This window comes from Thyridium curvatum, assembly GCF_004353045.1.
Source record: "Thyridium curvatum strain D216 chromosome Unknown NODE_5_length_802575_cov_81.998223, whole genome shotgun sequence".
Lineage (NCBI taxonomy): Eukaryota > Fungi > Ascomycota > Sordariomycetes > Thyridiales > Thyridiaceae > Thyridium > Thyridium curvatum.
This window is the reverse complement of record NW_022156760.1, coordinates 25883-49806: the sequence shown is the minus strand read 5'-3', so window position 1 is coordinate 49806 and position 23924 is coordinate 25883. Positions and strand designations below refer to the sequence as shown.

Sequence of the window (23924 nt, the reverse complement as noted above, 5' to 3'; positions counted from 1 at the left end):
GACTGTTGATGGTTTGATGACAAGAAGAACAGAGCTTTTTCCATTGCATGCTCTCATCGTGAACGTCCACTCTGATCTTGATGAACTATCTCAATTGATACCTCAACACCGACACTACTATACTTTTCACATGCCGATTCAGCTGGGGAAAGCAAGTCTTCTCGGGTGTGGAACTCAAGGGATTCTTTGACTTCCTCCGGCCACGAGCTAGAGGCCATATAAACCGTACAAGGAATTACCTGCGTCCACCCCTTCGTTATTGTGTACCATTTTGTGCAGGTCTGTTATCCCAATGCGCTGCATCAGAAACCTCAAGGCCAAGGATCCGTACTCGAGATTCTGCCGGATCGGGATCTACCGTCTCAAAGCCGAGGAACTCTTTGATGACTCCTTTAAGGACTTAAGACCCGTGTCGATACGTTTTAACATAAAGCATAAAGGTCGTCTCCGACCGCATCCCAAGCAACGATGACGAGACATAAATTTTCTCCGCGGGTATATACCGCTTCTCCAGAATCAAACACTACACCCCTAAGCCGCTCATTAAGACTATCGTAATCTCATTACTCATGCGGTATGTTGACTGCGTGTCTACATGGGCTCTATTGGCCTTTGCTTGAGAGGACTTCAAGATGCTTCACTAATCTGCAGCGGGCTTGCCGGATACTAGAGGATCCTTAGCGAAGGCTTACAAGTTCCCAACACTGCGTGGATCTATAGCTGCAGTCCATTGGGCTCAAGCAAGACGTAGACAACCTTTGCCTATGCCTGGTTGTCAACCCCACTTGGCTATGGCCAAATAGCTGTGCAAGCAAGTAATTATTTGGACCTGGTACGCCGCCCAGATGTGACAACACAACCTATACGCGAAAGGCTCAAGGCCGCGTTTAGAGTCACGCTCGCTTGTCAACCCCCTGACGCCTCACACCGGCGTGTGCAGCGAAGGTGACCCACATCTACTCGGACGTGTCTCCTGCTCCTCACAATATCAGAGATGCAGAGACGCACTGCGAGTGGTACATGCCGGAGAAAATCACAGTTCTAGACTCGACTTGTGATTGCCGGCTCCATAGCTCTCACCCGGGTCTCCCACAGAATCGAATGACAACCTACCTAGGCATGCAACGTGCCCGGGGACGCGCGCCGGCGCCAGGTCGCCGTAATACTCGCTGATGCGGCTGACCACCTCACCTCGCATGGCAGGAGCAGTAGCAGCGGCAGCGGAAGTTAGGCGAGGAGGGGGATCTGCGGTGAAGCCCCGGGTCTAGAAACTGGCACTTTTGACAGATGCCACACAGGCACAGTCGGGTACGACGGTCCGGGATGAATGCGGGCCAACTTTGATATGACCAGCTTGTACTTCCAAGTCGCAAAGATGGATGTTCTAGATGCCCTTGGACGCGGATCCGGTACCGGCACCGTGCGGCTGCCGTGTGAGCCGCTAGCCCCGAGAGCGGCGCGGTGGATGAGCAGTCGGCGCTGGCGTAATAGCTCGGGCTGTGGTGTATCCGGGAGGGCACCCTTGGCGGCGCGGGGTTTGCTCCTCGCTTGATGGACCTTGGGGCCCGATGGGCAATCCATGGGAAGAGTTTTCCGTACATGCATGGATATACAGGCGAGAATAGTCAAGTCGCATCAAAAATAGTCTGTTGACATTGTGATGCATCAGATTATTCAGAAGTCGAGACACAGCAAAAGCGGCGACGCTGCAGGATCTGTGGATACCGGGACGTGTCACGGCGACCGTATCACACCTTGGTCTGTGGAGATACTGACCGAGATCGAATGCAACTCGAGAGTGCTCCTGTACCTCATCTATGTAGGTAGGAGAAAGACACCCGCCCGCGTGCAACGGTATCCACGACGAGCACGAGGTCGTCGTACCCAGGTCGTCTTGGCACAGGGGGCCCTGATGCGATGATGGTGGTCTGAGGAAAGGCAGATGGAATCCTACAAGGCGGACCTGTCACAGCAGTCCTGTGTCCAATCTCAGGCACCTCAAAACAAAAGTCGGTTCACAGATCTAGGTAAAGACATGGAGACTGGCTGGTTCCATGCTGCTCCTAACCGTCGTCGTCCCTGGCCTGTGCCAGAAACACAACCTGAGTCCCGAACGGCGATCAGGCACGGTTTCCAAGGTTATGCATCCTGGATTGCCAGTTTTGGGCTGCAGCCGCCCCGCTGTTAGTGCTGGAGGCTGGGGGGCTAGCGGTCGGGCTAGCAGGCTAGGGTACACCACCTGGCGCCCAACGGTGGGACACTCTTCTCTGTGCGAGGGGGCTCCAGGGCTAGTTTAGCGGACCAATGTTCCATCCAAGGGATCCAAGGCAAGGTCCGGCCCTCCCGCGGGTTAGAACGATTCGAACCTTAAAAGACCCAAGAAGCAGATATCCGTCTTCGTACTGCGCTCCTTGACCGGACTCGGGTCAGTGTCTTTTTTTCTTTTTTCCTTTTGTGTGCAGAGTAGCAAGAGAAGGTCGCATTGTGTTGGGCTTGAACAGTCATTGAATCATTGGGCTCTGGCTCTGGCTGGTCCGAAAGACTGGGATCATGGCTGCAACTCAGCAGACTCGGTCTATCCCATCAGCCGACCAGGAGAAGCTCGTGCACGGGGTTTTCGCGTAGTGGCAGTGGAAGTGTGAGGTCATATGGGCAGCCGGCCCAAGAGGCACAGCCAGTCCCTGAGCGGAATCACCAGTGAAGAAAAAGCGCGCAATGGGAAAGGGCTTCACCGGCACCCGTCTTGCATCTTTGCTGCTGCAAATCACCGAGGCAGAAATAGGTAGGGTTGACTTGACGTTCGGCATCTGCGCCTGGGTAGGTATCGTCGCATGGATATCCCGTTCCTGGCCATCATCGATCCATCTTGAGCATCGGCACCAGTCAGTGATTTCTTGCAGGACGGGCCCCATCGTCATCCTACAGCCCGCCCACCGCTCATTCATCCGCATCCATCCACCTCCATCCATACCTGTCCATCCCCATCCACCCTCCATCCAGCGTCCAGCATCCAGCATCCAGCCAGTCACTCGTGAGAGGGCACATCCCACCCCTGTCCGTCCGTCTAGTTAGCTCTCTCGCCTGACTGGCCTGGTCTGGCACAGTCCGGCACGCCTGGTCTCCTGCACCAAGCAGAAGAAGAGAGCACCCTAGCAAGGGTCCTCCCCTCCAGAGTCCAGACTGGCGACGCCCCTCCATTCCACTTCCACTTTCCGTCCGTGTTCACGCCCACTTGGTCTGCTGGTGTCGTCATCGCTTCCCAATCCTGCTGCACTCCCAACCTGCCCACTCCACCCATCCAACCGACCCATGGGCCAATTCCGCCGTCGACCCTGACAAGACAACAAGTCGAATTCTGAAGGGTTCATTAATCTGAGCCTTTTCTTCCCATCTATTGATCAACAGGGACAACCGCTCCTTCCATCAAACCATATCTCAAACGGCGACCGTTGGGGACCCGGATTCCAAAACCAAGGAACCAAGTCTCCCAGTCTTCCCACACCAACTCACACCACCCACCACCTACCCACCACACAGACGCACGCACACTCACAAACCAGATCAGCCTCTTCCCCATGGCCTACAGAGCATCAACCGGCGACCTCAGCCGCGGCGAGCGCTGGGACAGAGACCGCTTCCTCTACGAGAGAGACCGCGACCGCTACGGCGACGAGCGAGTCCGCTACGAAGAAGACGACCGCGCCTACTCCAGAGAGCCCCGCGGCCTGCCCGCCCGCTTCAGAGACCTGTCCGTGTCCGTCGACAACGAGCGCTACGACCGCCGGCCGCCGCCGCCGGGACGCCCATACGACGACGAGCACGCCGTGCGCGACCGCCGCTACTACCACGACGACGAGCCTCGCTTCGTGCGGGACCGCCACTCGCCCACCTCGTCCGACTTTGACCGCCGCGTCGTCATCGAGAAGGAGCGCGTGGCGCGCAGCCCCTCGCCGCGCCGCCGGCCCGCCACCCTCCTGCGGCGCCAGTCGAGCCTCGACACCTTCGACCGCCGCCCGCGGTACTGGGAGCACGAGGAGGAGCAGCAGCAGCGGTACGGCCCGCCCGCCCGCAGGGAGGACTTCCGCCCGCCGACCAACGTGCCCATCCCGCTGCCGCGCACGCGCGCCCTGCCCCCGCCGCGCCGCTTCGCCGAGCGCGACAGCTACGAGGAGATACGCGTCTCGGACCCGGACTACTACGGCGACGAGGAGTTCCGCCCTTATCCGGAGCGCATCCGCGAGAAGGAGGTCGTGCGCGAGCGCCGGCGGGACCGCAGTCGCAGCCGCGACTCGCACCGCAGCCACCGCAGCGGCGGCGGCCACCACCACCACCTGCACCACCACCGCGGCCGGAGCCACCACGGCACCAGCGTCACGACGAGCACCTCGCGGTCGTCGAGCACGTCGAGCAGCTCGTCGAGCAGCAGCGGCGGCACGACCGTCAAGAGCGAGTACCCCAAGAAGGGCAAGACCAGGATCCCGGCCCGCCTCGTCTCCAAGAGGGCCCTCATCGACCTCGGCTACCCGTTCATCGAAGAAGTGAGTTTTCCCCACCAAACCCTTGCGCAGCATTTGCTCTTTTTCTTTCGCAGTTCGAAACAACATACTGACCGGAAGAAACCAGGGCAACACTGTCGTCGTGCAGAAAGCGCTTGGACAGGAGAACATCGATGACCTGCTCAAGCTCAGCGAGGACTACAAGCGAAGTGCGTCCATCCCTCCCAGCCAGCCAACCAGCTTTCCCCGGTTATCATTACACTGTACACATTCCTTTGCTAACAAAACACTCCTCGTTTCACAGGTGAGATGGAACTCGTCGTAGCCCGCTCCCACGCCGGCGACATCATCGAGGAGCGCCGGCAGGAGGTCTACATGGCGCCGCCGCCCCAGCCCGCCATCCAGGCCCCGCCGATGCACCAGCAGCCCCCGCCGCACTTCATGCCCGTCCGCAACCCGCCGCCGCCGCCGCCACCCCCACAGAACGTCGAGTTCGTCAACAACACGACCATCATCCGCGACGCCTCCCCGGCCCGCAGCTACACGACCTCGACCTCGTCGTACCCGTCGGCCGTCGTCGTCGACGCCCGGCCGCGCGAGATCTCGGAGGAGATCCCCGTGGGGCCCCTGGCGCTGGTCACGGCGGACCGGGAGCGCGAGGTCGTGCACCACCACCACCACGGCTCGCACTCGCGGCACCGGTCGCACTCGCGCGTCGGCAAGGAGATCGTCACGGCGGAGCGGCTGAGCAACGGCGAGCTCGTCGTCTTTGAGGAGCGGGTCGAGAAGATCGAGGAGCCGAGGCGCGGCGTGAGGATCGAGAAGGACAAGAAAGGTAGGATGTCCATCAGCGTGCCGAAGTATCCTCGGTGAAGAAGGTGCGCGTCGCCACGCCTCAACCCCTTTTTGGTGGAGTTTGGTGGTGCCAAAAGAAGTGGCTAACCTGTATTTGGTTTCCTGTTAGGTCCGCCTCCCGGTCTCATGAGGGCTATGCTTGCGACTTTGACGTGAAAGATAGCCGTAGGCTGGTTTGACGACGACGGCACGGAGCGAGAACACGCGTGTGTGGGTGGGGATGGGATGGATGAGATGATACATGATGTGTGCAGGATTTTTCAATCATGGCATTAGAGATTGGGACATGATGAACCGATGTTTTCTTCTTCTTTTTCTTCTGATATTCATTGCTTCCTCGAGACCCGGGAATCTAGAGGGTTACTGGGGCGGCAATTGTGTGTGCTTCTCGTCTTTCTGGAGGAAATCTCAGGCGTCTCGGACACTTTTGGTTTCACAATATCTCAAGTCACGACTAAACAAACGGACGGCATTTCTTGATAATGACGAGAACCATGACTGGCTCTATTTCATTCCATCTTTCTTCGGGTTTCCTCTCTTTTGACTTCTCTCGTATGATCCTTTCTCTGGATACATTTGGCAAAGCAAAGGTGTCGAGGGATATCAGACACTGCCTTTGTACCTTTTCTTCGCCATATTGTTTACCATCCAACTTCTTTTTTTTCATAAGACAACAATCATATCAAAAACATCTCATCAAAAAAAAGCCCAAGGTCAGTCCATGAATAAAAGTTGTGCTGGTAATCTGATAGTATCAAACGATGCGTTGAATGCAGGTTTACGTTTACTATATAAAATTCATCCGCTCGGAAATAAAGAGGTGGGACAACGATATCAGAGAACCCGCTCGAACGAGATCTCTCTATATGCTCCAAGCCTGTGTGCATGCAACACATGAATATAACCCCCCGAACCAAAACCACAAGGATACAACAATAGCGCCAAGCATTTCCAAAAGTTTCAAACAAAAATAAAGGGGGGAGGTTGGTTGGTGGGCGAAACTTGAAACTTTCTCTCAAAACATAGCCTTCAGATGGGGGTACAGCCCCTCGTCCGTGTCGGCATCCATCGGCACGGCATGCATCTCCGACGACGTGTAGGAGGACGCGCCGTTGGGCCCGTACCGCCCAGAGTGCTGGTGTTGCTGGCGGTGCTGCTGCGCCTGCGGCCCCTGCTGTCCCTGCTGCTGAGCAGAACCGCCGGCGGCGCCCATGTAGCCCTCGAAGATCCTACCCATCTCGTACTGTATCCTGAGCCCATTTGCCTGCTCCTCCGTCAGGTTCGACTGCGGCTGCTGCTGCTGCTGCTGCTGCTGCTGTTGTTGCTGAGCAGCACCAGGGCCCAGACTGCCCGGCCGCGCAAAGTGGCTTCCCCCGCCGCCCGTCGTCGCAGGCGAGCCCATGCTCGCGGTTCCGGGGCTCACGCTGTGGTGGTGGTGGTGCTGCTGGTGGTGGTGATGGTGCAGCTGGCCCGGCCCGCCGGCCGCCATGCCGGCCATGGCCAGCGCGGCACTCGAGTGCGCGTCGCTCGCGCCCGAGACACCTGCTCCACCGCCACCCGCACCCGCACCACCCTGGACGCCGCCGCCGCCGCCGTGACTGCTGCCGTTGCTGCTCTTGTTGCCGTCCTCCTCGCCGAGGCCGAGCTGCGGCGCGTACGCCTTGAGCGACTTGATGGTGCGCCACAGCCGCTGCGACACCCACGACTTGGACGACATGTCCTTGACGAGCTCGAGCCCCATGTAGAACTCGGTGCGGCAGTTGGCGCTGAACTGCAGGGGCGCGTGCGTCGAGGCCAGGAACAGCACGGCGATGGCCGAGGTCAGGAACTGGTGGTAGAAGACCTGGATGCGGCGGTACAGGTTGGTCGAGTTGTTGAGGCGCGTCAGGTAGCGGATCGTCTCCTTGGCCAAGTCGACGACGCGCTGCGCCAGGTGCATGTTGTCGTGGATCGACGAGGCCGAGTGCAGGACCGGCGTGTGGAGCCATATCCGAATCTGTTTGACAGTAGCATCGTTAGTGATATTGGACTTCGAGGAGCGTTTTGGAATTGGTTGTTCATGAGGGGTGCCTGTCTGTCTCTTCGTACCTGGTTGAGACGGAGGCGGGTCCAGATCTGCAGTCTCTGAACGTTGTAGGACGGCGTTGAAGGGAGGGGGAGGTCTCTGTCGAGGTTGCTGATTTTGACGTCGTCGGGTACCGTCTCGTACCACTGCAGGATCTCCCGATCGAGACTCTCAAACTCGTCTCGCTTGACGTCTTGGATCAGGGCCGGCTCGAAGTAGTCAACCAGTCTCCAGATCCTGGCGCCGAGCTTGGAGTAGGTAATCATGGCGACGAGGTAAGGGTAGTCCTCCTGGCATGTCGGTCAGTCTCTTGTCCCATTTCTAAGCCAGAAAACGAGTAGCACTCACGGGATACGGGAGCTTGGGGTCAATCTTGTCGTCGTGGACCACGTACGGCAAGCCCGTGCCGAAGCTCCACCTCCGGTCCAGGACGTACGCCGTCCAGAACGTATTGAGCGCGTTCCTCCTCTCCTCCTCGTCCGGGATGCGCGCCAGGCCCTCGCGCCGGTGCAGGCCGAGCTCGAGGCAGTGGCGCGCGACCTCGCCCATGACGCGCCAGGCCAACACCTCCTCGTTGGACAGGAAGCGGTACCCCGCGATGAGGGCGAGGAAGGGCAGGTTCTTGATCTCGCCGGGGTCGTTCATGAGCATCTTGTCGGCGACGGGCTGGATGCTGTCGTAGAGGCGCGAGGCCTTGGCGCTGTTGCCGTGCTCCTCGACCACGAGCGCGCAGCACATGATGATCTTGAGCTGCAGCGACTTGATGTCGCTGATGCCGTTGTCGACGCCGAAGGGCGGCACCATGCCCTGCTGCTTGATGTTGCCCAGCCACGAGGCCAGGAACTTGGCGTGGGAGATGACGCTCTCGATGTTGACGACGGGGTACATGATGCCGACCTCCTCCTCGTGCAGGCGGCACAGCCTGATCATCTCGTCCTTGTCGTAGTCCCAGAGCGGGTCCGGCGGCCGTCGGGGGTCGAAGTCGGACGTCGTGTTCGCGGCGTCGTCGACCGACCGTGGGGGCTCGTCCGCTCCGGTCTCGGGCACCCCGCTGTATCCCATGTTGTGCAGCGTGTTCTTAGCGACGTCGACGGTAAAAGCTATGCTCGTCGGGCCTCGGAAGGAAGGGGCCTGGTGTCGCAGGGGCGCGAGCTCGGGTCGGTTCGGAGACAGGATGGAGGAGGAGGGCGGGGAGGGCGAGACGGCGTTGGGCGAGGCGGAGGCCTGCAGTGCTCGGTTCTGGATCGGGGCGAGTCGCAGCGTCTCCTGACGCAGGGCATCCATGCTCTTGTAGAGCGAATTGACCTGCTCCTGGAGGCGCGTGACATCATCGCTCATGCGGCGGAACTCGTCCGAGTCCTTGAAGTTGTTGGAGCAGCAGTTCGGGGCGTAGAGGCACGCCAGATTAAGGTTGCCACACCGCTGGCAAGGGGTCTCGCCATTGCACTTGATTTTGCGCCGTTTGCATTCATTACTATGGGTCAGTGGGTTAGCAAAGGGGGGCTCTTTTTTGGACGAGAAGAAGCCAACGACCACTTGGATCCGGAGTGTCGGGACCGGGGCCAAGGCTGGTCGGCAGACCCGGCACAACCTCGCCCCGAGGCGTCTTCAGACTCGGCGCATAGAGGTACTTTTCGCACAGCGCTTCGTTCGCTCCGGTCAGGCAGGGAAAGGGGAGATGTTGGTTACACATACCAGGCAATCGAGATGTACTGCGCCAATCAGACATGGTCAATAAATCGATCCAACAGCCAAGGTGCATACAATGACAAGCGGTGAAGGGGGGGGGTCGCGAATGGGACGATAACGCAACAAGAAGGACAAAGACAAAGACAAACAAGACGTACTCTATTCCTTTTGCTCCTCTGCTGCTTGCCAGCGTTGGACGCGGCGTCCTCAGCGTCGGCCTTCCTCTTCTGCGAGGCACCGGCAGCAGCGCCGGTAGATGGAGGACCACCAACACTCCCACTGCGCGAGGCACCCCTAGCTGCACCGACGCTGGAGGCAGCCCCAGGCGAGGCGCCGGACAGCGACGGTGGTTGTGGAGGGAGTGGTGATGAGAAGGGCTGATGGGCGGAATTGTCTCCGGGCGCGGAAAACAGCGAGGCGTTGAGGTTGGGATTGCTGGGATGACGTGGAGAATTGGCGCTGGGTGATGCGCCCAAGGCCAGCGGCGGAGGCGGCGGCGCATGCGACAAAAAGGTCCGCAGGTCGCTGACCTGTCCTTCTAGGCCTTCCATCGTCGAAGCGCGGATTCTCCCAGGGCGCGCATTGGTTTGCAAACCCCGGAAGGGGGGCGGGTTTTCCTTATGCTGCCCGATTCGGGGAGTGTTTCTTCTCTGTTTCTCGCTCCCCTGTGCCTGCCTGCGAGAGTAGGAGGGAGGGGGCGGGTGTGATTGTTTGGAGGATTACTTTTTCTTAATATTTTTTCTCCTCCTTCCTTGCCGGGATTATGGGGTCGACTCTGCCATGCTATGTAATCCTAGCAAATCGATTTAAAAAGACGGCGCGCCGGAGGGAGACTGGGGGGCGGCGGGCGCGCGGGCGATTGCTTTGCGCTTTTGCTTTGCTTTGCCTTTTGCTTTGCTGGCGCTGCTGGCTGGGGGGGGGAGGAGGAGGCGGAGGAGCGGGAGAGACAAAAAAAGCGGCCTCTGTCGGGCTTGGAGTCAGCCAGCCAGCCAGCCAGCCAGCCAGCACAGCACAGCACAGCACTAAGAGGGCTCAGCCGTGTTTGCGCTCGAGGCAATTGGCCGGACGAGAGCTTGAATGACGCTCACGGGAGAGCTCGCTAGGTAGGTACTGCTACTGGAGGGACGGGCCAGCTCTGGTGGGTGTGCGAGGGCGTCGGCCAGCTGTTCAACTGTCTTGCATGCCGAGCTACCCCACGTGATAAGCAAGTTTGGGTGCTAATGCTGACAAGCAAAGCAGAAGAAGCTCGGACTCCGGCCTTTTTTTGGCTGGATGCGGCGGGCTTGTCGGATGGGCAATGGTGAGGGCGGGATTGGGACTGGACTGGAGGAGATGGCTAGAGTGGGTTCACCGACGCTTCCAATCTGAGCCGAGATGAGAGTTCACAAGTCTCCACCTGTGCCGCGACAGCCATCCTACACAAAATAAGTAGTTGTGCAGCGTGCACAAGACAGATGCCATGCACAAAATCAGCAGAAATGCGTCTCATTCACATCGTCACTACCGGACTCCTGGTCTTTTGATCCGCCCCCCCTTCTGGCTACATGCATATGGACATCTGATCCCGATCCAAGCCCTCCCTCACCTCACCTCTGGATCGCACTGTAGATCCTGCCAACGCAGTCCCCAAAGCCCACGCGCTCGCCCTCGCCGCCGCACCGCCCGCGGATGGAGATGGTGTCGCCGTCCTTGAGGAACCGCCGCGTGTCCATCCCGCAGAGCATGATGTCCTTCTTGCCGCCCTCGCTGATCTCCAGCAGGCTGCCCCTCTCGCTCGCCTCGGTGCCGCTGATCGTGCCGGACCCCAGCAGGTCGCCCGTCCGCATCGGGCACCCGCCCAGCGAGTGGTGCGCGATCATCTGCGGGAACGACCACATGAGGTTCTTGGCGCTCGTCCTGGAGATGGTCGTCGTGTCGCCCTCCGGCGCTGTCGTGCAGTCAGTGTCACTCACAGTCCTACAATACAAGAACCCGCTTCTCGGCATCCCCGACCGGGTCAACTCACTCGTAATGTCCACCTCCAGCCGGATGTCCAGCACGTTGTCCTCGCGCGCTTCCCTCAGGTAGTCCTGCAGCTCCGTCTCGTTCTCGATCCCCTTGGTCCGGAACGGCTCCAGCGCGTCCGCCAGCACGACCCAGGGGCTGATGGTCGAGCAAAAGTTCTTGCTGTTGAACGGGCCCAGCGGCACGTACTCCCACGTCTGGATGTCGCGCGCGCTCCAGTCGTTGAGCAGCACGTACCCAAAGATGTGCTCCTCGGCCTCGTCGACCCCGACCGGCGTCCCCATCTCGTTGGGCTTGCACAGGAAGCACCCGAGCTCCAGCTCGATGTCGAGCCGCCGGCACGGCGCCGTCGTCGGCACCTTGGGCTCCGCGGCCGGGTCCAGCAGGATCTGGCCCCAGGGCCGCCGCACGGGCGTGCCCGAGACCACGACGCTCGAGGCCCGCCCGTGGTACCCGACGGGAAGGTGCGTGTAGTTGGGCTGCAGCGCGTTCTGCGGCCCGCGGAACATGACGCCTAGGAAGTAGGCGTGGTGCCGCCCCGCGTAGAAGTCGGTGTAGTCGCCGATCTCCATGGGCAGGTGCATCTTGACGCCGCGCTGCGGCAGCAGGGCGCGCTCGCGCAGGGCCGCGTTGTCCCTGAGGAACGCCGCGTGGGCCGTGCCCTCGGACAGCAGCTCCTGGATGTCCTTGCGGACCTGCCTGTGGACGGGGCGGCCCAGCGCCGCGAAGGCGTTGAGCGAGTTTGCGGAGAAGACGTGCGCGCCGTCCTGGAGAGAGGGGAAGACCTTGCCGAAGTCGGGCTCTGCGGCCAGGACCTTGAGGTCCAGGACGGAAGATCCGATGGCGACGGCAGGGTGCGGCGACGAGTCGGCCGGCGTCGAGATGATGCCGAACGGGATGTTGGCCAGCGAGAACTCGCTGGCCGGGTCAACGTTGGGAACCCAGGTGGCCGGCATGATGCAGTATGTTCAGTTTGACAGTCGATGAAGCTCGCTCTGTGTCTTTGCAACGGGAGATGGTATGCTGGTGCATCAATTATTTACAGTGCTGTGCCGTCGGGGAAGTTCGTCATATTCGCGGAGGTGGGGTTAGTTGGAGATTCCGACGAAAGCCGCAAGCTAAGCTTCGGCATTGTAACAGGGCAGTCAATTCCGCACTTCCCTCTCGCTGAGCATCGGCCCAAGCTCCACAAATGGCAGGCGGAAGGTTGAACCTGAAGCCGGGGCAGCCATCATGTAGTCTTCTGCTTGTAATGAACGTCTCTCTACTCTATTAAGCTAGAATATATCATAAATTTTGGATTGAAAAAAAGATAGGCCAAACCGGAAGAAACGTTCCTGCTAAAGGTATTTTGAACCTGCCTGTTCTCTTGGAACTTTTAGATTTCTCAAGTCCAGCCAGCCTTGAGCCTCCACCAGCATAGTTACAAAATCAGAACGAGACAACCAGTCTTCCTACACACGGAAAGACAGCAAGACAGACAGGTCTGTTTTCGGACAACCAAAGGCAACCGCATGATTCCACAAGAGAAAAGTCGCAGGCTATCATGGCCATCAACACCGATGACACGAGTTTGGTGTGCACCATAACCCCTGTCCAATTCTTCAGATGCAATGTCGAATATTGGAAACTTCATGTAATCACAAAACACGTCCGGTTCCGATAATTCTGCCCGAGGATCGTGTGAACAGGTCTCAAGGATCAAGGCTTGCGAGAGATTGATCAGAACTTGAACCGGAGAGATCGTGTAGCTCGAGAACACATCCGCACCGTCCAGTCCTAAGCCAACAGTAAGCTCTCTATTCCCAATAGCGGTTCTGAAGGCCGCCTTGACCTGTGGAAAGAGATTGAGTGGCCCAAGGACTGGGCGTGGATCGGGCGCTTGGACGACGGTCCATTGACCGTTGTAGTTCCCCGACCCCTTTACCTGTTTGTAGCTTGCTCCTCGGTATTTCAGGTTGCCACGAGCCCAATTTAAAGTTAAAAAGCCATGTTTCTCAATGACTTTTGTGTCGAATATGGCGGGCCAGACCGCTTGTCCCATGTAGCAAGACATCACCCAGTCCTCGCTCATGACTTGCTGAGTATTGTCGTGACCGGCGAGAGCCAAAGCGTGGGCGAGCAGTTGGAGGATACTAGCCCGCTTCGGCTCCCCAGTCTTGAGAATGTGCATGACCTGTCCGGGAAGTGCGTCGCCACCACGGGAGTGCTGGGGTATGTCTGGCCTAACAAGAAGGCCTTCCGGGTAGTTGAACAGCGATAGAGCAAGTACATCCGTAACGATAACAGACAGATTGAAGTAGAGTAAGTCGATATCACAGCCCGAGAAGCTTTCTCCAGTGGGTGGTGCCCCCTTGTCAAGAGGATTAATCCTGCATTTGGAGCAAAGACATGATTTCCGCCTTGACTCGAGAAGCTCCTTCGTCACTGGGTATTGGGCGATCAACGATCCGTTTCTCAACGGAGGCAATTCCCGTGGGTCAAGCCGAAACATCGTTCTTAGCATGTCACAGACGGACTGCCAATGCCTGCCTGGAAAGGGGTGGAGTCCAAGTTCGGGTGCCGGGGAGAAATGCAGGCAAGAGAGGCATTGGTGAAGGGCATAGGGGATGGCTTCATCAAAGGCTCTCTTCGCCAAGCCCGCGCCGAAACTCCTGCTGCTCAGCAGCCATTGCCCGTAAGCCTGAATGCTCGGCATTCCGCTTAAATGAGTGCCGCTGTCGCTAAAGTCAATAACAACAAGCTCTCTTGGCCCTTCTAATCCAGGGCCATGCTGAACCGATACCTCGCAAGAAGGCAAGACAGACGGGTCCTTCTGAGAGATGATGAGGGATACTAAAGACCCGGGCGAGTTGAGAAAAGTTTTGACATCTCTTCCATCATCTATGAAGATGCGAGGGGGTTTCCCCAGACACCATTCCGTGAAGGCCGCTATCCAGGCCATCCAGCTAGACGTCTTAATCGTCGCTCCGGTTGCGGACGCATCGCCCAGTCGCCCTATCTCACGAAACGCGTCCACCAGGCGTTCCACCCCATGCCCTGGGGGACACCAGATTCGGAAGTCTCCATGTTTGGGTCCTGGGTGTGAGTCATGTTCCGCCAACACAGCTTGCCACGCTAAGACGCTCTCCGTGAACCCGGATAACTGGCATCGCGGGGCCAGAGCCTCAAGAAGATCCTGGATCTGAGTGACGGTAGGGACTAGGTCCTTGTCCGCAGCTGTGTTCCGAACCATTCTCTGTAGTGCCGGTGCATATCTGTAGGGATCCGCCGAGGATAGTGATGCCGCCAGACCTAGGAATTGAACCCCAGGCTGTGATTTTCCCAGATGCGACGCGGAATCGTCTTTCGACCAACCCACCACGGCCTGAAGAAACGGAATCACGCCGGGGTTTGGAGTCGGGACAACTAGCTTTTCAATCAAGGTGCAAGCTCTCTCACTCATTGTCAAGGTAGTGCCAAACCTCTCGCAAGCCAAAACAGCAAGAGGCTGTACATTGTCGCTCGTCGCTGCGAACATGATTCCTCGGGCGACCTTGAGGCTCTGGTCGACCGTGGTGTCGAGACTCCATTGGACCTGAATAGTAGACATTGATAGATATACCGGCCCTCGATTTCAGAATCAAAATTTGAGTAGTATCAAGACGATGTTCTGGTAGGCAGAGTGCTCATTCGTTACCGGAGAAACTCGAGTCTCATTTTGAACGCGCAGAAGGGGAATGATTACGCTGGGCGGGCAAGTTGGGCACATTCGTTGGGCCGTATTCCAAACCTACTTCCTCGTCCTCGCAATGCCCAATCCGTGCCTGGCATACTTGATGCCAACAGTACGCTGAGCTGATGCAGTATCTACCTAGGTACACTGTCCACGAGCCCCACCACTAGGTACTTAGAGACCCGGATTTCATGGAGTTTGATTGGCCTAATTGAAGATTATCTGCTTTTAGTGTTAAACGAGGTACAAAATTGGGTATTTTTTGACAGTCCCCGAATGAAATTTACCAGTCCCGATCGGGTCTCTTTTGAAGACAGATGGGAACGCTGAACGTGACCTCTACTGTGCCGTATCGACTACTTGAATTCGTGGCCATTTACTACACAAGTCACTAACAGACAGTCACATCACATGGATAACCGATGAGTACATCTCAAGGTTCGCAGGAAATGTAAGTTTGTTGTATATGGTTGGTTAAAAGAGTGACTGGAAGCACCAAATGCAGAAAAGTCAGAGCTGATTTCCATTGTCAACGTTCTCCCCGCCCTTGTCGTGAGCCGCAGGCTGCCACGATGATATGCCGGGCTCGGTTGTTGTTGTTGTTCGGGGTTTCGCCCTTTAGAGGCCCTCGTCCTCGGGAGCCTTGCAGCAGGTCCAGCAGGGGCTGTCTCCGGTACCCTTCGATGAAAACTGTCAGTAGCCATCCCGAGCAGCTCAGTTGCAGACGCTGTGCGTCCGTCGATGAGGAAAGAGCTCGGACTTCTCTACGGAGGCGGTTGGAGGTTCTGCTCCATTGGGGTTCACATGGGAGACGCGTTGTCTCTCATTGGTGTCGCAATTGGCGAATAAGACGGGCCCGGATCACACCTGGAGGCTGCCCGACCGTGTCTCGGGCCATTAGTGATGATCTCGCGGTGGCGCTACACCCGGTTGAAGATCTCAGCTGGCTTGATTAGGTGTAAATTCATGGCATCGTTCACGGATCAGATAATAAAGCCAAGATATCCAACTGGCGAAACATCACAGACATTCACATACGTAAACACACCGACTCAAGAAAACTGCCAGGAACATTTTCATCCCAGGCTTGATCTGGTGTGTCATAGTCATTGATCAACGGGAAGCACAAACCCCTTCCCCCACACCACAGAGGCAGTTGCACAACGTTTCGTATCAGGTCGGAAGAGGATCTGATCCCGGGAATCAGCCTCTGGTCCTCCCACTCCCCCGCACTTTGCGGAAGGTGCCGTCACCGGTAGCACGACCGAGCCGTGCGTTTCGTAGCATAGCAGCGGGGATAGCTGGCGTGGCGCCGGCGTTAGTACTGATTCCCGGCTGAGACCTGCATATATCTGCCCTGGTATGGTATGGAGATGCGATGCATCGGGCTGGAGGTGCATGACATTGCATGATGTGGTACAGTGACCGTCCCGTCCAGGTTCGCGCGACAGAGGCTTTCGTCTCGATGGAGATCGAGGTTGTATTACGATAGATCTGCTTCAGAATGATCCTATTGATCTGCTGCCCCGAGCTCAGTTCAAAAGCAATGGCAAACTCGGAATGGCTCTTCCTGTTCTTCCAACCCACCCGGATCCTTCTCCTGATGTGCATGGGCTTGAACCGGTCTTTACATGCCGTAGCATTTCGCCTCTTATAAATCAACGCTAGAGAACACCAACATGGTCACCGCCTCTCACCCAACCAAAGCATCTGCACTGCATCTCAGTATTGCTTTTTCCGTACGATATTAGTTCCGATCTCGCCAACGCGGGAGCTGTTTATTGGCTCGCCAAGATGGCCTCCATCTCGCGCAGGAAGATATCGGCTATCAGACGCATTAGCATATTATTTTTGTCTCATGTCGGATGCGGGTTCCTCACCGTGATGCTGCTGCAAAATCAGCATCGGCCTGAGCCGGATGGCTGACTCGCCACTGACGCCAATGTTGATACCCCGCGCCTTGGTTGCCTTCATTATCTCATCTCTCTTGGGCGAGTCCCATGCAATGAATGTGCCGCGGCCCTTGCCACGTAGGTTCTTGATAGCGTCGGGATGCTTGGCAGCGAGCTTCTCCAAGCCACTGTAGATGTAGTCGCCGAGCTTGGCGGTGTGCTCCACCAGGCCCAGTCTCTCGATCTCGTTGTAGATGGCACGGAAAAGGATGGCCCTCACCGGGTCACCCATCCACGTGTTGAACTGGCGGTAAGCACGGTCGGGCCGGAGCGCAGGGTTCCCGAAGTAGAAGCCTGCGGCCTGAGCCTTCTTGGAGAAAGTGACCATGTCGGGAGGAGTAGTCAGGTTCCAGTGCTCATGCGCCCAGAACTTGCCGGTGGCTCCGACACCAGTCTGCACCTCGTCCACAATGAAGAGCACGTTCTTCTTCTTGGTCAGATCGCGAAGGCCTTGGAAGAACTGGTTGGAGGCGTGGTTGTCACCACCCTCGGACTGCACGGGCTCGACAACGACGGCTGCGACAGGCCTCTTCTTGGCCCACTCGTCAATGAGGCTCTCGACCTCATCGAGACACCGCTGCTCCTCGGCTTCGTTGGCTGCCTTGTTCTCCTCGAGAGGGTACTTGAGGGCGGGGAAGGGAGCAGCAGGCCAGTCAAAGGCCGGAACGTCCATCTTGTGAATGGCCTTGCTTCGCGTCGTCGACAGAGTGCCAAATAGGCGGCCGTGGAAGGCGCTGGTAAAGGACATGATCGAGTAGTTGGGCGAGCCTGGAGACTGGTTGCGCATGACCGACTCGACCTCGGCGTCGCTGAAGTCGCGCGAGCCTCGGTCTTGGGTTCCGCGCCAGATGCACGCCGCCTTGTACGCGGTCTCGTTGGCGTCGGAGCCAGCCATGGCGGTGAACACCTGGTTCAGGCCCTTGGGCGCTGCCTTGAGGATGCCGCCCTCGAGCTCCTGTCCCCATTCCGTAGAAGGGAACATACCCAGGGCTGGCCTGCTGGTGATGGCACGGATGGCTTCCGGCGTGGAAACAGCCTTTGCTAGCTCCGGGTTGTTGTATCCCAGTGGGATAGACGCAATCTGAGCGAACATGTCAAGGAAGACATTGCCGTCGGCGTCCACAAGGCTTTAGCGATAGAGGAGCGGTGAGCAGGCCATTTCACAGGTCCGGAAGATTGGTGGGTGGAGTGAAGCACTTACTAGTTGCCAATCGACTTCTCGTAGTCGACGAGAGTGCTGGCGCTCCGCGTGTCAAACACACGCTCCAGGTCCTTGAGACCAGCGGTGACAGCAGGACCGGGGAGCTGGGTCTTGACGGAAGGGCCGGCAGGCTCGCCAGCCACGTACGAATCAGCACGATGCTGGACAGACGCAGAGAAGGCACGGGCCGAGGCGCTCGCGATCTTGAGCTGCGGCGTCGCCCTTCGAAGGGCAGACGCCATCGTCGTCCCCGCGGTCCGGTAGCGGAGGGCCATGGTGCTGACGGTGATCGAGATACCAAGGAAACGTGTTGCCCCAACGACACAATGACCACGAAAGAAGGTTAATCCAGGACCTTGAGACGTAGACACAGGATGAAGGACAACAATTGAATGACAATCTAGTGAGTGTCCTTCGGTGTGGGATTTATATATGTTGTGAGCGTGTTGAGCGTGTCGTCGAGCGAAGACGGATGCTGGGGCAAACACTATCGTCATTGGAGGAGGGGAAGCTGTGGAGCAGGGTTGGCCAGGAATGAGTGATAGCTCACCGTACCAGCCAGTAGGCGCGGTGACTGGCGGGGTGCTCTAGCCCGCATCTGGCATGTCCAGCCGGTCTGGCCTGGTCCACAGCGGTCGACAGTGGCTCCTCCGGCGCGATAACAGTGGCATTTGGGTGGGAAACAGCACACTGGCCCCAGTGCCAGTATCCCTTATCTCGGTGCGCTCTGGAACCGGGGACGCCTGCCCCGTTCAGCCAGTTGGCGCATCGACTTTCCTCGTTGGTGCTGGTAAGACTCGACTCCCGTTTCGCTGTCTCCATCGTCTCCTCCGAGGTTCGGGAAGACCTTCGATTGTGACAAAGACTCTTATCTACCCCAGACGAGATACAAGCAGGTATTTAAACCCAGTGTGCCTGGTTCTCAACAGGCTAGACCCAAGCTCTGGCTACTGTCACGTATCGAAAACCTTGTGGAATTGAACATCACCAGTGTATTTTAAATCAGCGCAAGCATGAGCGATCTGAGCGTGAACCTCACAGCGCCCAACGGCCGGACCTACACACAGCCTTTGGGTCTGTTCATCAACAATGAGTTCGTCAAGTCGTCGAGCGGACAGACCATTACCTCGATCGATCCCGCGTATGTGAACCTGAAATAACCATGTAAGAACTCACGATTGACTTATTCCTCTACGTATAGTACAGAGAAGGAAATCGCTTCCGTGCAGGCTGCGAACGCCCACGATGTTGATAAGGCTGTTCAAGCAGCCTACGCAGCTCTCAAGAACCCCTCATGGAAGAAGATGGCGAGCTCGGATCGCGGCATCCTCATGAACCGCTTGGCAGACCTGATAGAAGCCAACAAGGAGATCTTTGCTACTATCGATGCTTGGGATAACGGTTTGTCTTATTCGTGCATGGAGCCATATGCCAGCCTCAGCTGACCATTCGATCCAGGCAAGTCCTACTCCGAGGCGCTAAACACCGATCTGGTCGAGGCTGTTGGCACCATCCGCTACTACGCGGGCTGGTGCGACAAGATCTTTGGGCAGACAATCCCTCTGCCCAACAAGCTCGCCTACACTCTGCGCCAACCCATCGGAGTCGTCGGTCAGATCATTCCCTGGAACTACCCGCTCTCCATGGCGTCTTGGAAGCTTGGGCCCGCACTAGCATGTGGAAACACAGTCGTGCTCAAGGCCGCTGAGCAGACGCCGCTGAGCATTCTTGTGCTCGGAACTCTCATCAAAGAGGCTGGCTTCCCTCCCGGAGTTGTCAACTTCATCAATGGTTACGGCAAGGACGCCGGAGCGGCCTTGGTCCAGCATCCGCTTGTTGACAAGGTTGCATTCACTGGCTCCACTGCTACAGCGGCTAACATCATGAAAATGGCTGCTGCTACGCTCAAGAATATCACTCTAGAGACTGGTGGCAAGTCACCATTGCTAGTGTTTGACGATGCCGACCTAGAGCAGGCAGTTAAGTGGTCGCACCTGGGCATCATGTCCAACCAAGGGCAAATCTGCACCGCCACCTCCCGTATCATGGTGCACAAGAACATCTACAACAAGTTCATCGAGCGGTTCGTCCAAGAAGTCAAGAATACAAGCAAGGTTGGGCTCCAGTGGGACGAATCCACTTACCAGGGGCCACAAGTCACCAAGCAGCAATACGACCGCGTCCTCTCCTACATCGAGTCGGGCCGCGCTTCCGGTGCTACCGTCGCCACGGGTGGGCATGCCATCACCAACATTGGCGACGGCAAGGGATACTTCGTCGCTCCTACCGTCTTCACCAATGTCAAGGATGACATGTCTATCTGGCGAGAGGAGATCTTTGGCCCTGTCGTGGTCGTGAGCGAGTTCGGCGATGAGGAGGAGGCGATCCAGCGGGCCAACAACACGACATACGGCCTCGGCGCCGCCGTGTTTACGACCGACCTGGAGAAGGCGCACCGAGTCGCGAGTGAGATCGAGGCCGGTATGGTCTGGATCAACAGCAGTCAGGACTGCGACCCACGCGTTCCCTTCGGAGGCGTCAAGCAGAGCGGTATTGGCCGAGAACTGGGCGAGGCTGGGTTGGAGGCATATTCGCAGATCAAGGCTGTCCATCTTAATATGGGCAACCGCTTGTAGGCATAGATAATAAAGAAGCATGAACTAGACCCAAAAGAGCAACCTGCGAGATAGACTCTTACCTTGGGGGTGGCTATGGGAACACATGTCTTTCGCAATGGGTCCGCAATGTCTCCAACAAGTTTCAGGCAGTTGGAAACGATCCGGTCAAGGCGCCCTGTCAATAGCGGCAAGGCCTCTGGGAATGAGAAGACAAGCTCTCTGGTTCACCTTTGACAAAAGGCGCTAGATACCTAAGGACTGAATTCTGGGAAAGAAAAGGCAATGTTATCAAGATATGAGTGACCGCTATGATACATTTTCAATCTCGTTTTGTTGTGAGTTTGATAATTGGCTCTGGGTTGGACTAGTTTACAAGTGGCTGGAGGAGTGAGTTGCTCATTCATATGATGGTCCGGGAACCACACAGAATCCCTCCAAAACAGCAAGTTACATTGTGATATGTATAGATCACTTGGCTTGCTCTTGATCCGTTCGGCAAACTTGATATCATCAGCTGCCAGTACAAGCGATTCCGCCCTGTTTTCCTAACCCTATTTTCTTGGAGTCACCCCCCTACGATACCAAGCTACAGTGTATCATGGGTCTCACCTGCAAAGGTTTACTCTTTGATTCATTAGGTCACTAACCATGTGAGCGAGCTACTCAAGGCCTCTTCCCCCGATGCAGGGTGTATACCGTGCCTTTGCTTCGCAACTGTCCATTATACATGGGTTTTGTCGAATTACATCACCAATGAAGCCGACCACTGTTTCCCTTCGAAGATAGATGGGTTGGTATGACGCACCCCGACTACCAGAGAATGCCACTGATCAAGGAACAAGATCTGCAGCCACCTGAATATGATTATTAACCATGCGTGAGACTACCCATGAGGCTAATTAGTTGTGCGACCCACAAGGGCTCACATCATGGCCACCCCACACCGCGAGAAGTGGCTTCGAGACCGGACCTGGAAGATGCAAAAGTGGCTGGGCTGGCAACACCCTTCCGTGTCGCTCTCGATTATCTACGGAATCATGTCGGTATCACGTAGGTTGCGTTCTACGGAGAAATGCCGGAATGTGCAGGTCATACTGTCACACGCCTCGCCCCGACTCCAGTGAATGGCCTCGACTCAGAGACAGGTGGCACACGTGGAAGAATTTAACAGCCCCCAACATGTGCTTTAAAGATCTCGTTACCCCAGGGCCCATCTCTATTGGGCATAGCACTCTACTGTCGTGGCCTAGAGGGTTCCGCCGGTGGTCTCCAAGTGCTGTTTTTGGCTTGTTTCGCCAAAAGCTGGACCCTAGGCACCACCTGAATCGTGGAGAGATCTGTGCTCCGCGGAGATGTCAAACCCACACAAATCTCAACTGTGTGGTATGACGGTTAGAAATCCACCTGTAAGCCATCTCAGCATGTGCAAAAAAGTTCATGATCACGACCGAGCTCGGCGCTTTGCACTGCATATAAGCATGCGGTCCCTTGCACTGGGCGGGTGGTCCAGTAGGGAGACCTTCACATCATCGTTCCAAACTTGAGGCGACAGACTATCATGGAAGCTTCCAAAATTATGAAACTTTTGCGAATACCCTTACGAGCATGCTGTCCCGCCACTTTGGCAGCTGAGAAGCGAGTAGCTAGTAACAGCCACACAGCCTTTCTATCAACTCGCGCAGCAGCTCCAGCATCATACCCTAGAAGATGTGCTGCACGTCTATCTAGACAGTACTTCTCTTCTACTTCTACACCTCAGACTGGTCAAGAGCGCTTCAAAAATGCACAGCTGAGTTCGATACTGGCCGTCTCTGCAGGTGTAGCAACAGCTGTCATCTACGCCACGTGGTCTCAAGAGCCAATGAGAGCAGACTGCGAGTGCTGTGGCCACGAGGAGGGATTGCTAGAAGAGTCAGAGCTCAAGGAAAAGAAGGCACGCTTACTTCATCCCAAACTCTCACAGACATGATGCTAACACTAGACAGCCATATATTTCTTTCACGCCTTCGACCCCTGTCCCTGGTTCAGCAGAGCCACCCAATCTGGAAGTCTACGAGTTGCTCGAAGAGGCGGTGCCGGACATATCGAAACTCCCCGTGGAGAAGGCCGTTCTTACCACTGCGCCATACGTGCCCCCGACTATCACCCGCGACTACCCTGTGCTCCTCAAGGTCGGCCTGACCACCGGACCCAAGCTCGCGCAGCTGACAAGCCAGTACAAGTACGAGCAGTGGACTTTCAACAACACGGTGCCCGGCCCCTTCATCCGCGCCCGCGTCGGCGACGTGGTCGAAGTGACTCTGACGAACCGCGACGCCGCAGGCAACCCGCACAACGTCGACTGCCACGCCTTCACCGGCCCGGGTGGCGGTGCCGCCGTAACCACGGCCGAGGAGGGCGAAGCCAAGACGGCCAAGTTCCGGCTGCTGTATCCGGGTCTGTATGTCTACCACTGCGCCGCGGCCCCGGTGCCGGTCCACATCTCGAACGGTATGTACGGCCTCATGTATGTGCAGCCCGCCGAGGGAGACCTGCCGCCGGTCGACCGCGAGTACTACGTCATGCAGAGCGAGTTCTACCACGAGCCTCCCGAGACGCTTGAAGATGGTCGTCGGTCCGACATCGTCGAGTTTTCCTATCCGAATGGCCTGCGAGAGGAGCCCAATGTGGTGGTGTTCAACGGCAGCGAGTCTGCGCTGACAAGAGACCACCCACTCAAAGCGACTGTTGGGGAGAGCGTACGCATCTTCTTTGGTAACGCCGGACCCAACTTGCGGAGCTCGTTCCATATGATCGGTACCGTCTTCAAGAATGTCTACCGCGATGGCGATGTCGTCAGCCCGCCTGGTCACTTCATTCAGACCGTCAGCGTACCTCCAGCCGGATCTACTATTGTGGACATGAAGATGAGCGTCCCTGGAACCTACACCATGGTGGATCATGCAATGTTCCGACTCGACAAGGGCGCTGTGGGGTTCTTGAATGTGTCGGGAGACCCGAGGCCAGATGTGTACCAAAGCTCACAGCCACCAGCTCCTTGTACCGGGTGCAAGCTGCATTCTTGATTTGTTCATCATTTCAATCTGATACGAAGTCATGATATCATTCTCATTATTGCGCAGCAGGACTAGGGCTAGCGAACATCCAGTGCATAAAAGAGTTTTTCTGGTCCTTCCATGAGCAAGGAAGTATTGCCAGGATGAACATCTTCCACATGGCAAAGACAGTCGATCCCATATACTTTGAGTTACTCGTGCTTTTTTTGGGACTCTTGCTTTGACGGGGGCTCCAGACCGTCTAAAGTCCCTTCTACCTGTAGTTCAAACAAG

General features: G+C 57.1%; 7 protein-coding genes across 7 annotated transcripts; 3 read left to right on the top strand and 4 right to left on the bottom strand.

Moving 5' to 3' along the window:
- Positions 1-3575: 3575 nt before the first annotated feature.
- Positions 3576-5507, top strand: E0L32_001228 (uncharacterized protein; the record flags this gene model as incomplete). The annotated part of the gene is made up of 4 exons (XM_031135146.1): positions 3576-4538; positions 4624-4705; positions 4801-5331; positions 5461-5507. The coding sequence occupies 4 exons, from the start codon at positions 3576-3578 to the stop codon at positions 5505-5507; spliced, it is 1623 nt and encodes a 540-aa protein (XP_030991742.1).
- An 859-nt stretch (positions 5508-6366) lies between these two features.
- Positions 6367-9656, bottom strand: E0L32_001227 (uncharacterized protein; the record flags this gene model as incomplete). The annotated part of the gene is made up of 5 exons (XM_031135135.1): positions 6367-7347; positions 7440-7706; positions 7765-8890; positions 9112-9128; positions 9264-9656. 5 exons carry the CDS (start codon positions 9654-9656, stop codon positions 6367-6369), a joined length of 2784 nt encoding a protein of 927 aa, XP_030991741.1.
- Positions 9657-10691: 1035 nt separating this feature from the next.
- E0L32_001226 (uncharacterized protein) lies at positions 10692-12065 on the bottom strand (the record flags this gene model as incomplete). The annotated part of the gene is made up of 2 exons (XM_031135124.1): positions 10692-11032; positions 11111-12065. 2 exons carry the CDS (start codon positions 12063-12065, stop codon positions 10692-10694), a joined length of 1296 nt encoding a protein of 431 aa, XP_030991740.1.
- Positions 12066-12532: 467 nt separating this feature from the next.
- E0L32_001225 (uncharacterized protein) lies at positions 12533-14701 on the bottom strand (the record flags this gene model as incomplete). The annotated part of the gene is made up of 1 exon (XM_031135113.1): positions 12533-14701. The coding sequence occupies one exon, from the start codon at positions 14699-14701 to the stop codon at positions 12533-12535; it is 2169 nt and encodes a 722-aa protein (XP_030991739.1).
- A 1901-nt stretch (positions 14702-16602) lies between these two features.
- Positions 16603-18252, bottom strand: E0L32_001224 (uncharacterized protein; the record flags this gene model as incomplete). The annotated part of the gene is made up of 3 exons (XM_031135102.1): positions 16603-16649; positions 16705-17903; positions 17978-18252. 3 exons carry the CDS (start codon positions 18250-18252, stop codon positions 16603-16605), a joined length of 1521 nt encoding a protein of 506 aa, XP_030991738.1.
- A 738-nt stretch (positions 18253-18990) lies between these two features.
- On the top strand, positions 18991-20613 carry E0L32_001223 (uncharacterized protein; the record flags this gene model as incomplete). The annotated part of the gene is made up of 3 exons (XM_031135091.1): positions 18991-19118; positions 19179-19378; positions 19436-20613. The coding sequence occupies 3 exons, from the start codon at positions 18991-18993 to the stop codon at positions 20611-20613; spliced, it is 1506 nt and encodes a 501-aa protein (XP_030991737.1).
- Positions 20614-21524: 911 nt separating this feature from the next.
- Positions 21525-23660, top strand: E0L32_001222 (uncharacterized protein; the record flags this gene model as incomplete). Its single annotated transcript, XM_031135079.1, has 2 exons — positions 21525-21634; positions 22577-23660. 2 exons carry the CDS (start codon positions 21525-21527, stop codon positions 23658-23660), a joined length of 1194 nt encoding a protein of 397 aa, XP_030991736.1.
- Between the last annotated feature and the right edge of the window lie 264 nt (positions 23661-23924).